The sequence below is a fragment of the Pygocentrus nattereri genome, chromosome 12 (assembly GCF_015220715.1).
Source record: "Pygocentrus nattereri isolate fPygNat1 chromosome 12, fPygNat1.pri, whole genome shotgun sequence".
Lineage (NCBI taxonomy): Eukaryota > Metazoa > Chordata > Actinopteri > Characiformes > Serrasalmidae > Pygocentrus > Pygocentrus nattereri.
This window is the reverse complement of record NC_051222.1, coordinates 31740087-31752762: the sequence shown is the minus strand read 5'-3', so window position 1 is coordinate 31752762 and position 12676 is coordinate 31740087. Positions and strand designations below refer to the sequence as shown.

At 40.6% G+C, this 12676-nt stretch overlaps 1 protein-coding gene across 1 annotated transcript; it reads right to left on the bottom strand.

Annotated features, from left to right (window-relative positions):
- Positions 1-2990: 2990 nt before the first annotated feature.
- lgalsla (lectin, galactoside-binding-like a) lies at positions 2991-11866 on the bottom strand. Its single transcript, XM_017712813.2, has 5 exons — positions 11724-11866; positions 11237-11323; positions 8544-8632; positions 7014-7176; positions 2991-6521 (listed from the first exon to the last, which is right to left on the bottom strand). The coding sequence occupies exons 1-5, from the start codon at positions 11751-11753 to the stop codon at positions 6378-6380; spliced, it is 513 nt and encodes a 170-aa protein (XP_017568302.1). The 5' UTR covers positions 11754-11866; the 3' UTR covers positions 2991-6377.
- Between the last annotated feature and the right edge of the window lie 810 nt (positions 11867-12676).

The following is a 12676-nucleotide window of genomic DNA, read 5'->3' as shown; positions in this document are numbered from 1 at the left end:
TTTTTATCTCAGCTCGATTTCGTTTCGTTTCGTTCCAGTCGACACTTGCTTTCATTCGCGTTTCACAGTCCGTTTTTATTTAATTGACTTTGTTTTGTTTTATGGCAAAAAAAAAAAAACAAACCCACAAACAAATAACATTTAAAATGCTTTTAACCAAAATAAAATAAAATAAGACTGGTTTTTCACTTTCTGTTGGTTTTTGTTTTAGTTTACTTTGTTTCATTATATTTTAATCAAAACTCATCCATTTGCTTCTTACAATCCAATCTTTGGATGTTTTTATTGACTTTGCTTAGATTTATGGCATGGAAAAATAAATATATACGTCTTAATTAAAATAATGGAAATCTATTTGATAAGAATATGACAAAATAAGACTGCTTATTTTTCCATTTCTTCTTATGTCGTTTTATTTAAACGCATGTGTATATATATTTTTTATTTTTTTGTATAATTGATATTTTTTTCTGATTACAGGTTAAAAAAAAGAATAATATGATTATAAATGCAAATGAAATACAAATATTCTATAATTATAAATACATGTGCATGTAAGACTGTAAAAAAGACTTATTTTTGTCACATATTTTTTTTGTTTCATTTAAATTAATTTTAAAAACGTTCATGTCCAACAGCCTTGTGTGTTATGTTTTATTTTATTGTATTCATTTATTTTAAATGTTTTATTTTTTAATACTGATTGGTACTATTTTGTTTAGCTTACTTTTATTACGTATTTTTTATCAGTGTTTTAATGAATCATTTGTTTGTTTGTGTTTTTGCTTTATTGGCCTGTGACCTGGGTTCGATTCCCCGGCCGGGCGACCAGCGTCCTCCCTGTGTGGAGTTTGCATGTTCTCCCCGTGTCTGCGTGGGTTTCCTCCGGGTTCTCTGGTTTCCTCCCACAGGCGATTAGACGTGTTAAATTGCCCCTGGGTGTGAGTGACTGTCTGTGTCTGCCTGTCTGCCCTGCGATGGACTGGCGACCTGTCCTGGGTGTATCCTGCCATCAGCCCGAAGACTGCTGGGATAGGCTCCAGCACCCCCCTGCGACCCTGACGGAGAAGCAGCTTAGAAAATGGATGGATGGATGGATGGATGGCCTGTGACGTTGATGTGTGTTTGTTTTGCGCATTCCGAGCAGAACCACTGCCTTTACTGAAGAACCCCTGAAGAACCACCTTTTTAAGTGTGTGCGTTTTCACATCTTGCCATTATGTGTGGAGGAAACTGTTCTTTAAAATACTCGACTTCGTTTCTTTATAAGGAACACTGCTTTACTTTTACTCCCAGAGAAAAGAGGTTCTCCACAACAGTGGACTCAGAAAATCAAACTTAAAGACGCTCTTGTTTGTTTATCATCACCACTTATAGCTCTTATAACCGGTAACTTCTAGTTATATGTGTGTTATTACACCTGCACTGCAGCCAATGACAATTATAAGGTGTCAACAATAAAGGATTTACAGTCTATAACATGACACTGGTTACTAAAACACCTAAAACAGCAAGCTAACAAACGTTGGCTCGTATTGGCTGAGAGAAGCTGTCCAGGGACTGTCATGCCTTCTGCCCAATGACAGCTGGGATAGGCTCCAGCACCCCCCATGACCCAGAAGGATAAGTGGTTTAGGGAATGGGAATGTGTGTGTGTATGTGTGTGTGTGTGTGTGTGTGGTTAAGGGATTGGTGGGGTAAGGCAACTGTCTGGTGAGCCAACTTGCAGGCCAACTTTGGCCCACCGGCTCTACTTTGGACAGCCCAGTTCTATAGGAAAGACACTGGGAGGACGTCAGCAGCAGAAAGATAAGGACATTCATAGGAACATAGGAAAGAGATAATAGGGCCTGTGTAGACCAAGCAAAGCCACAGTGCAGCTATGAACCGTATGCTTATCAGAAGAAATAAAGTTGGTGGAAAATACTGGCACACACACACACACACACACACACACACACACACACACACACACACAAATATAACTGCTATATTTACTATCCAAAAACACCAGTGAACCTACACGTCTTCTGTGTTTTGTACTTGCTGGAAATAGTGGAAAATGCAAAAAACTAAGTTTTCTGTGGCGAATGTTTTACCTTACAATGATGTTTCTGCCACAAGTGAATTAAAGAAAAACATGTTTTAGGCCAAAACCTTCTCAAAACTATGAAACATAAAATTTTTTATTTAAAATTTAAAAATCTGTGTTCATAACCATTTCATGCAATAACTTTCTTTAAAGGCACAGACGTCTGGTTCCTATCACCACCACTGTGAACAGCTGATTTCATATCAAACCACTCTGAATGACATGTATCCAGATGTTCAAAAGTCCCCTTTAAACTACGAGAGAAAAACGTGCCGTGTTCACTGGAATTAACACCGTCCATGGATTACAGGAGCCATCTCCAGTGTGGTTTCACCCACTGAAACAGCGACCGCCTTATCGGACCACGGAAAAAGAGCCGGCTTTAATCCAGCCAGGAATGTGGCATGGAGTAAAATATTTTTAGAGGGATTAAATCTGAAACCTCGGCCTCTAGAACAGGCTTACGGTCGAATACAGGCCTGTTCTGAAAGCCCAGGCAGGAGTAGTAGCGGCATGCTAGTTTTGTTTAGCATAAAAACCGGAGCCTATCCCAGTGTTCATTGGGCGGAAGGCAGGATACCCCCTGGACAGGTCGCCAGTCCATCACAGGGCGGGAAGACAGATGCACACACAGCTAGGGTGGTGTGTTTTAGTGTGTCCAACCGGTTTCCACCCAGAGGAAACTCACACAGGCACAGGGAGACCATGCAGACACCTGGTTACCCAGTCGGGGAATCGAACCCAGGCCTTTCTTGCTGGGAAGCGATAGTGCTACCCACTGCACCACCTACAATTTGCCGTTTGAATAATGTTTGTGTATGCATGAAAGCTGAAAAACGATTTAAGTTGGGATTGTTTTTGGTTTTCATCCATAGAATTCCCCAATATGACCACAGCGTTGATTAGAAATCTTTAATTAATCAGTGATTACAAGATAATTAAACATTCTGAATACTGAATGGCCAGTAAACGAAAATCACAAAACAAAAATATCAAAATAATTCCATTGCATTAATCCACCATCTGCAGTTGCTGGTCCAACATATTGCCATAGTTAATAAAAATGAAGAGGAAAGGCTCGTTAAATTTTAATGTCCTGGATGCTTCCCTAAGTTACAGTACGAAAACGCTCAATACATTCGTTTAATGTTTTAAAGGCCCGTGTCCTTCCCTAATAACAGTACGAAGCGCTGATCTTTACATTTCTATATGGTTTATCCAGCACGCCAAAAAATACCACTACAGTCCAACATCACCATTTTCCTCACACGCGTATACAGTATCCGGAATGCCTGGCACAATTTGCACGTCACCATATATTACACTCATGTAGTCCCACACGCAGCTCTATGTACAGTAAGACATTTACAGTATGTTAGAGAAATAAATACATCTGTCGTGTTCCTGAGCATCTACTCCTTAAATTAGTGAACTAGTCGTATTATTACTGTCAGGCTCTGGGAAGTGTGTTAGATCAGTCGTTTCCTGGATGAAGGTGGACCAGTGGCTGAACATTCCGATCTACACGGAATTGATCCATCCATGCTCCGCCCTCAAATGAGCTTTATCATAGCAATGGCTATGGCAATGGTTGCTAAGTGGTACAAGAGAAAACACTGGCAAAACATCTCATTCCGCCTAATGGGAAACAGTAGCGATCTTGGTTTGGAGTGGTCTAGTGGGGCCAGACGTGATCTCAGAACGAGAGCATGTGTCTGAGGAGAACTTGTTAAGCTTTCGGGACTGGACTGCAGTAAAACCCACAGCTAACAAACTCCTCCCATCCCTGCTCTGTTCCTGTCCAGAGTACATTCGGTAATGCAAGCAAAAAACAAGCCCGCCGACACGGTTAGAAATAAAAGAACAAACGATGTAAATGTACCCTCAAGTGGTCTTAAGGTCCAACTGCACACCTTACATACATTTTTCCAGGTGAAAAGTTTGTATTTGTGCCTTTTCATAGCCAAATGTTTTAAAACAGAACATCAAAATAATAAGCCCGGTGGCGAGACTGGGTGTGTGGAGGCAATACAGGATTATGATACAGTTATCATGCTGATCCCCGTAGCAATGCAGACAACAGTCTCGTCTAGCTTGTAGCTAACGGACCAGCAAAAGAGAGATTTAAGACGGGCATCGATAATTTAGAGATGAATGGACTTATTTTCATTTATAAGTACTCAGCTTTTTCCTGATATGTTTAAACTGTCAACCACCAAAAAGTCGCGAAGCTTCGTTCACCAGCCTTTGGTTCCAATTTTCTCGTTCCACCTTAAATTGTGCAGCAGTTACATTCTGATGGCTCTGGCGCCATTTAAGGTGAAACGGGACAACTAGAAAAAGAAGCTGGCGGATGAGCAGCTGACTTCAGCCCCGCGACTTTTTAGTGGTTGAGAGTTTAAACATACCAGGAAACCAGCTGAGGCGAACGCTGAGAGACATTTTACAAGAAACTATTCTGCTTTTGAGGAAACGTTTCCTGCTGGAGATGCGAGAAAAGCGACTATAGCTGAGCTTAAAGCAGAGCAAAGTAAGTCTGCGTTATCGTTTATATTTTTTAGTCTACACTAGGACATTAGCTGGCACATATTAAGAAATATTTCAGTCAAGATGGTAAAACATTACTTCAATAAAATGGATATAAAATATTGCGGCTCCCAAGGAGAAATGATTCTTGTTGAAAGAACAAAATGGCTATTCTTCACACCTGGGCTGCCAATCCTTGGCCTATGGTTAGATTCTGTTAAATCTAAATCTAACACTCAACCTCTAGTTCTGTTGCATTTAACAGATGTTTTGTTGAATATTAGTCGAAGACAGACTGAGAATCAACCAAGCATCTAAAGTGGACCATCAAAATAGAGTGTTACCCATTCATGGGGTAACAGCAGGCTTGTTGCTTGTTGGACAATGTTGAAGAGCGCATCATCGCCCCATACTTCACAAGCTGAGGGACTGGTTTAGAAATTTTACACGAAGCTTGTTCCCATAATAATAGTTCATACCAGCATTTATTTCTCATGTCTGTCTCCAGACGATCTTGTTGAGATCACATTTGGCCCCGCAAGGCAGGTTTAGAGTCGCTACATAATACTGGACCAGTTTACACTATGCATCAACATGCGTTTTTAATGACCGGCACATGTTCAGATTAATTTTTCCCATTGGATTGAACAGGATTTTTGCCAATGTTGTGTAAAGCTTGTCCAATCGAGCAACAGTTGCTATGGATTGCTCCATTTGTGTTTGGAGCAAAGACAGAACAATATCTGGACGTGTCAAAACTTGGCTTCACCTTCAAGACATTTAAGCCCCACACCAGATGAGTTTCTATGGTGTTTTGATGAATCATAAATACTCACAGGATCCAACAAAAGTACAATTTTGGTCAATCAGCTAATTCAATTTACAAATAAACTATTTTCTAACAATCACAACCTGAATGTGCACCAATATAATCGCAATACTAGTATTTTGTCCATGTCCTGCAGCCTTAGTTCTAATCCATCCCTCTTACATTCTGATTATAATTAACTTTCAACTAAAGACTAAACAAAGTCAGGTGGTAGAAACAGTGTGTCCTAAACTCAACCTGGAGATGCAGAATTCCAATTAGGAAATCTAGAGAATCTAGTAGAATCTAGTAGAAATTTAGAGAATCCAAATATGGATTTCTGAAGTTCTAGACATTCTAGAGATTTCTAGGTTCTGTCTTAAATTCAATCTAGCATTCTAGAATTACAGTTCAGAATTCTAAAATATTCAGAACTCTAGAGAATCTAGTACTGGCTCTCTGAAAAAAAACAGAGATTCCAGATATGGGTTTCTAAAGTTCTAGGCTCTCTGAGTGTTCTAGATTTCTAGACATTCTAGAGATCTCTAGGTTCTGTCTTGCATTCAATCTAGAGTTGTAGAACTCCAGCTCAGAGTTCTAGAACTGGCTCTTTAAGAGTTATGGAACTCAAGAGATTCTAGAACAGGCTCTAGAAATTCTATAGATGGTCTTCTAAGAGCATTGCAACTCTAGAGATTCTAGAACTAGCTTTCTGGGAATTGTGGCACTCTAGAGATTCTAGAACTAACACTGTGACAGCTGTAGACCTCTCTTTATACATATTCTAGAGCTGTCTTTCTGAGAGTTCTGGAACCCTAGAGATTGTAGAGCTGTTTGTAGCTGTATAACAGAGGCTGACAGTGCACAACTTTAGACTGACAAAGGCCCAGTGTGCTTTGTAGTGCACTGTTGTTCAGGCTGGTGAGCGAAATGCTGATGGGTTTTTTCTCCTCAGTTGAGTTTGGTGATGGTCAGGCTGCCGCTGATCTGAATGGTGTCGATGGCCAGCAGAGAGCGGACACGGTGATAGAAGTCAAAAAGAGGCTGACCATCGACGAATATACGAAAGCTCTGGTGCTCACAGTGGATCTCCAACTGGACACAACAGAAGAAATTATGTCAGTAATGTATCCAACATTACACAAGTCACATTATTAAAAAGTGATTACAATAAAAATGTAAAAAAGGTTTGATTGGAAGGTGGAGGTGCAGCTTGATGGACTGTAGAATGTTAGAATTGATTACATTACTCAACAGCGTATGCACAAGTTTCTGGCCAATATGAAATTCTCAAGTTGTATGTATGAATAAAAAACAAACAAACAAACAAACAAGTAAGTAAGTAAGTGTGTTGTTTTTATTGTCTTCATTCAACTAATACGAAATTATTCGGATCAAACTGAACTCTTGTAAAGTTACAATTTTTCACATTTTTACTAAACTCCCTTCGTGAAGCTCCTCTGAAAAGCTGTGAAATGTCTTCCAAGTTTTATCCATGAATCCGGTCGCCCTGACTTACTGCTACCAGAGTTCAGCGACCTGTTCAATTGAAAACCTTCACAGACGTGATGTCGATGGTATATTTACCCTGAATGGCTGGTGTGGGATGAAGGGAAAGTACGAAATGGCGGTTTCCTCCTCCCCCCAAGAGCCTGAGACGTGAGCGTTTCTCAGCAGCTGCTTCTCCTCAAACCTCGCACTGAGCTCCAGAGCCACATCACCACAGCCACACGTCAGGCTGATGTCAAAACTGAGCAATCAGAGGAGAGAGTGCACCAAGACCAGTAGATCAGAATCACTCTTAGTTCAAAGAATTGCGATGCAAATGCAAAAAAACAGCAAATGATTTCTCATTTGAATAAACGTGAAAATGTAACAATCATAGGTTAATGTTGCCAGTAAAAGAGAAGCAGCTGGAATACTGGAGTTACAACCGATAACTTCTGTTTCTGGGAAAAAATAGAAAGACAGTTTGGAAAAAAATGTTCAATTATACATCTACTAATCTAATCCATCATTAACTCAATACAGCCTAAAGAATATGAGTCATTTAGCATTAGCAGTTAGCATCTGTAGCTTTGTAACTTACTCCCACTGCACTTAATAAAGTAACAATAGTGAGAACTTTATAATGCAAATGCAAAATTACATACAATTTCCGGTTACTGGTATCGGGAATTCACCAACATCAGCATTCCATACAAAAACTCATTAGACTCGTGTAGGTTCACCAGTGGTTTTGGATAATAAATAAAATGTCTATATTTGTGTTATTGTGATTATTGATTAAGACTGAGGTGTTTAAATTCTCAGTCTACTCAACAATCTGATGGAAAATCTCCGTTTACATGCTCACTACAAGTAGTCAGATCCTAAATTACATGCATGTGTAGATAAGGAGCATCACATGAGTCCAGTCACAGTGAGATGAGCAGCAGTGAGCAGTGCTTGTGTTTTTAACTGCTTTAAAATGATGTCAGACTCAGGAAAACGTCCTTCGCATGTCCTCATTAAAGAAGGCCGAGAGGAAGACGTCGTGTTCTGAGACACATAAGCTGGACGTCCGTCCCACCGCCGTCTTTTAAAGCTCAGAGCATGAACTGCATCTCCTCTGCAGACCCGTTTCTGCGCTGAAGGTTATAAACTTTCATTGTGACGCGACGCACATGCAGAACAGACTTAAACTTTCCGACAGGGAATGTAATCAGATACAGGCGCTTACACAGATACTGTTCTCCTATTTAACAGATTACTTATTTACCCCGAATGGCCTCAATCTGACTAGTCTATTCCGGCTGAGCTATCAGTCTGATTATTAGTCTTATTCTTAATAAGGCTAATGTTTGTTTCCATCTCAATGGCTGACTTATGCAGACATACCCTTTCAAATCACATGCCTAACAGCATTAATGAAACCCTGTGTTACATATGTGTTGTTTATATCGGAAGGATCTGGGAGATCACAGACATTCCAGCGACAGCACTGTCAAACAGAAAGATCCAAATCACAGAACCGAAGACGAGTAAAAATATCTGCCGTATAAAGATAACATCAGCTGTCTGGGTGTGACATCCCCATGCCTTGTGATGAGCTCTGCGGGAGCACGCGAGTCTCACCTGTCTGGTTCTGGATCCACAATGCCCATGATGGTGATCTTCTTCCCTGGTCGCATCCCACCCTTTATACTGCCGCAGAACGGCACTGCCTGTCCAACAACACATACACTAGTTAGTTTTCCTGTCTTTGCGGCAGAGGGGGACCCTCACAGGACCTTCAGAGAAGGCCTAAATATTTCTGTTAAATGAAAAAATGCATGTCTATACATTTGGTTTCTTACTATTTAGCAAAATCATCACGCTTATTGTATTTAAACTCATACGGCAGTAATGCTCTTAACTCAGTTTTGATTGGAAACAAGAGATTTAAAGTCTTGAAACAGCCAACGGAAAACTGTCCAATCAGGGGTTTTTTCTCTGCGGTATCTAGGCAGATACAGACGAGCGAGCTCTCCCATTGGTTAGGACTTCAGGAGCTGAACTGAAGGCCTTACATGTCAGATTAACTACAAACGCAATGAGGCACTGACAGTGGAATCAACCAATCTTGTTTCGATTTACAACGAGAATAATTTCAAGGAAAAAATGTCACTCTAGACCTTCTGGAAGTTACATTACTGACTAACTACGCCTACAAATGCTAGCGTAACAAGGTTTCAGTTAGCTGCTAGGAACGGAAAGCAACAGCCGCCAGGGCTCTTTACTGAAACAATCACTGTGAAAATGACAGGCATAAGGTAAAATATATGTTAAAACGTGTCAAATAAAACTTTTATAAGCTTCAAATCTCTGTCTTTAATCCAGATCAGCCAAAAACGTTGGATCATTGGTAATTAGCTGTTAGCACGGTCAGAAAACAGCAAATTCCTGTCACGGTTTAATGTTTTTTTTTTTTGGCGATTATTTTTATTAATTATGATGTTATATAGTGGTTTTACAAGAGATGTTTTAGAGGCAGGGCAAAAATCATTACATTCTGATGTAATATTAAAAGAAAAACAAGTAAAATAGAAAGTTCATCGTGTGAAGGTTCTTCTCTATCTGCTCTACTTTATTCCTCTTTGCCCACAAAGCCTTCTCTGTACACAGATAATCAGGTGGTTCTTAACACACTAAAAATTTGGTATCAATTCAGGCGACATTTTAAATTTAATTCGGAGTCCTTTAAATAACAATCATTTGTTTTCACTATGGGCTGATAAAGGTATTACGCAATGCAAACACTTGTATGTAGACGGTGTCTTTGACAGTTTTGCTAATTTGTCCTCCCGACATGGCCTTCCTGGCACTCATCTATTCCGCTATTTTCAAGTTCGCAATTTTGTGGCTAAATGTCTTCCTAGTTTTCCTTCATTACCTCTAGTACAGTGTTGGGAAACCATGCTTTCAATGGTTCCGCATCATAGAGCAGTTATCTCGAAATTGTATAATCTCATTGTCTGTTAGTGATCACTCTGATCTAAAATTGAAGGGTAAATGGGAGGAGGAACTAGGAATTCAAATGGAAGAAGGCATTTGGGAACAGGCCGTGGATGGTATACGCTCTACTACGTCTTGTGCACGACTTGGATTAATTCAGTTTAAGGTGTTATACAGGGCACACTTCTCTAAATCTAGGCTTTCTAAATTGTATCCAGAAGTGAAAGATGTGTGTGATAGATGCTATGGTTCCCCCTGTGACCTTAGCCACATGTTTTTTCTTTGTCCTGCACTAAAAGGTTTTTGGACAGGTTATTTTACTATAATGTCCACTGTTCTTGGAGTTCAGGTACAAGCTTGTGCACTAATTGCTATATTTGGGGTTTCAGACCGCTCTCTCGCACTTGGCACTACGCAAAGCGGCACTATAGCTTTTACATCCTTATTGGCAAGACGCTGCTTATTGTTACTATGGAAATCTACCAAGCCCCCTTCTATTTCTTGCTGGCTGAGGGATGTCATGCTTTTTTTTTTTAATTAGAGAAAATAAGGTACAGACAAAGAGGGTGTACAGATAAACCTAAAAGTATTACCTGGTTAAATGTGTGTTTCCATACAAGTGTCGTGGCCTTTCTGTAGCTATCGCTATTCGCAGTGTGGGTTCTATTATAAAACCTGGTTGATGTGTGGTGGAAAAATGGGGAAAGTTGTGAAGGTATTCTGTATATAAACGTGATGTTGTATTGGGCTTACTTTCACTTTCTCCTAATAAAAAGTTTTTGAAAAAAAAAAAAAGAAAAACAGGACTTTTGTCTTTTAAATGATATAAAATAATGATCTGAGCCGAATAAGAGCAGAGGACACGAACTAGTAGAGTGAAAAGGGTCAATTTTTTGTTTCAGGTTGACTTTAATATGTCAACTACAAACACCACACACACACACACACACACACACACACACAGACATACACACACACAGACATACACACACACAAACACATACAAACACACACACATACACACACACACACAAACACACACACACACACATACACACACAAACACACACACAAACACATACACACACACACACACAAACACATACACACACACATACACACACAAACACAGACACACACAAACACACACACAAACACATACACACACACACACACACACACACACACACACACAAACACATACACACACACACACATACACACACACACACACACACAAACACATACACACACACATACACACACAAACACAGACACACACAAACACAGACACACACAAACACAGACACAAACACACACATTATATACTTTACCAGCAGCTGTTGCTCATCTTTGCTGGGGGAAACAAGCATGGAGTCCCCAAACGAGCTGTCCAGCCTTTTCCCAGGCGTTCCTGGCCTCTGTGGACAGAGCAAATGAAGAGTGAGACGAAGCACAAGCTCTCTTCAGTTAGCTACCCATTCGAACTTTCCGCTCCACCTTAAATGGTGCAGCAGCGACGCTCTGCTCCCTGAGGCCCGAGGCGCCAGAACGTAACTGCTGCCGCATTTAAGGTGGAACGGAAAATTCGAGTGAGAGGCTAACTTCAACTCGGTGAAACGCAGATGACAGGACATCAGAGCCGAGACGACCATCAGCCCGGCGTGTATTCCGCCCTCTCTGCTCGTCTCTATCACAACAAAGACGCTATTTTCTCCACGCGACGTCCTGTTTGCTTGTTTTAATGGGAGAACCGAAGTTAAACCGCTGAAGTCGCCCCGAAAAAAAAAACTCGTTGCTCGGTATGAAAATAATACTCACCCCGTCCTCTCGCGCTCTAAGCTCCGCCATGTGGAAGAGAAAATGAAATTAAAGACATGAGAAGAGCGAGAAGGAAGAGAGGAGAGCCGCCGGAGCATGAGGCGGAACGTCAGGTGACGATTAGAGGACTTCACACGGAGGATAAAGCAGGGAACGCCCTACTGTTTTTTTTATTATTCCCACCCGTTTTCGGGGAAATCCCACCTGCATCCAGTTTAAAGGGCCCATAGTCGGCATTTTTCTTGTTCTATTTTTTTCCCTTCAAAATTATAACGTCAGTCTGGCTTTATGGACCAAAAACAGTCCCAGTTCATGTTCGCGTGACCTTCTTTATCCCTTAAAATTAAGCTGCTTTGTTACTGTGCCTTTAAGGCTGGTTGTGAATTACCCCTGTTCTGATTGGCTGCGCTGTATTGCGCGTCATTCTACGCAAAATTTCTATATATTTTTTATTTTGCAAATAAGGTACAAACAGTGATTGGAACACCTGAATTCAATGACCTGGATGAGTGAATGCTTTTGGGAATGTAGTGTATGTGTGCAGTTGGTTACATGTTGTTGCTGGTGCATTTATCCGGCCCAGAGTGCTGAGGAGAAGATGATTCGTGTTTACTGTAAATATACTTATGAACGCACAAAGCCAGGATGAGCTGAGGAACATCCCCTCCCACAAACATTCACAGTCCTCCAGCTTTTTTCATTATCCGAATAAAAATGTATTTAAGGTAAACATCCTGCTCAGCACTGAATAAACAATAATAAACTTCACACTGAGGAACGTGAAATTCAGCTGAAGGGAAAGGGAGCATGGTTCTAAAGATGAAGAGGTGATGAAGTCTTTCCCCGACGTTTTCACTGAATCAGTGAATCACCAGTCTTATCAGAACCAAACAGACACGGCAGTCTGACAAAGTCAGTTCAGTCATTCCAGTCTGTCCAGATCTTCCCAAGTC

Excerpts from the sequence above, each read along its gene's own strand:
- lgalsla (XM_017712813.2), bottom strand. The coding sequence starts at position 11,753 with ATGGCGGAGCTTAGAGCGCGAGAGGACGGG. Across the intron at positions 11,324-11,723 it reads TTAGAGCGCGAGAGGACGGG|AGGCCAGGAACGCCTGGGAA; the intron begins GTGAGTATTATT and ends CTCTGTCCACAG. Across the intron at positions 7,177-8,543 it reads GTGGATCCAGAACCAGACAG|TTTTGACATCAGCCTGACGT; the intron begins GTGAGACTCGCG and ends CTGATTGCTCAG.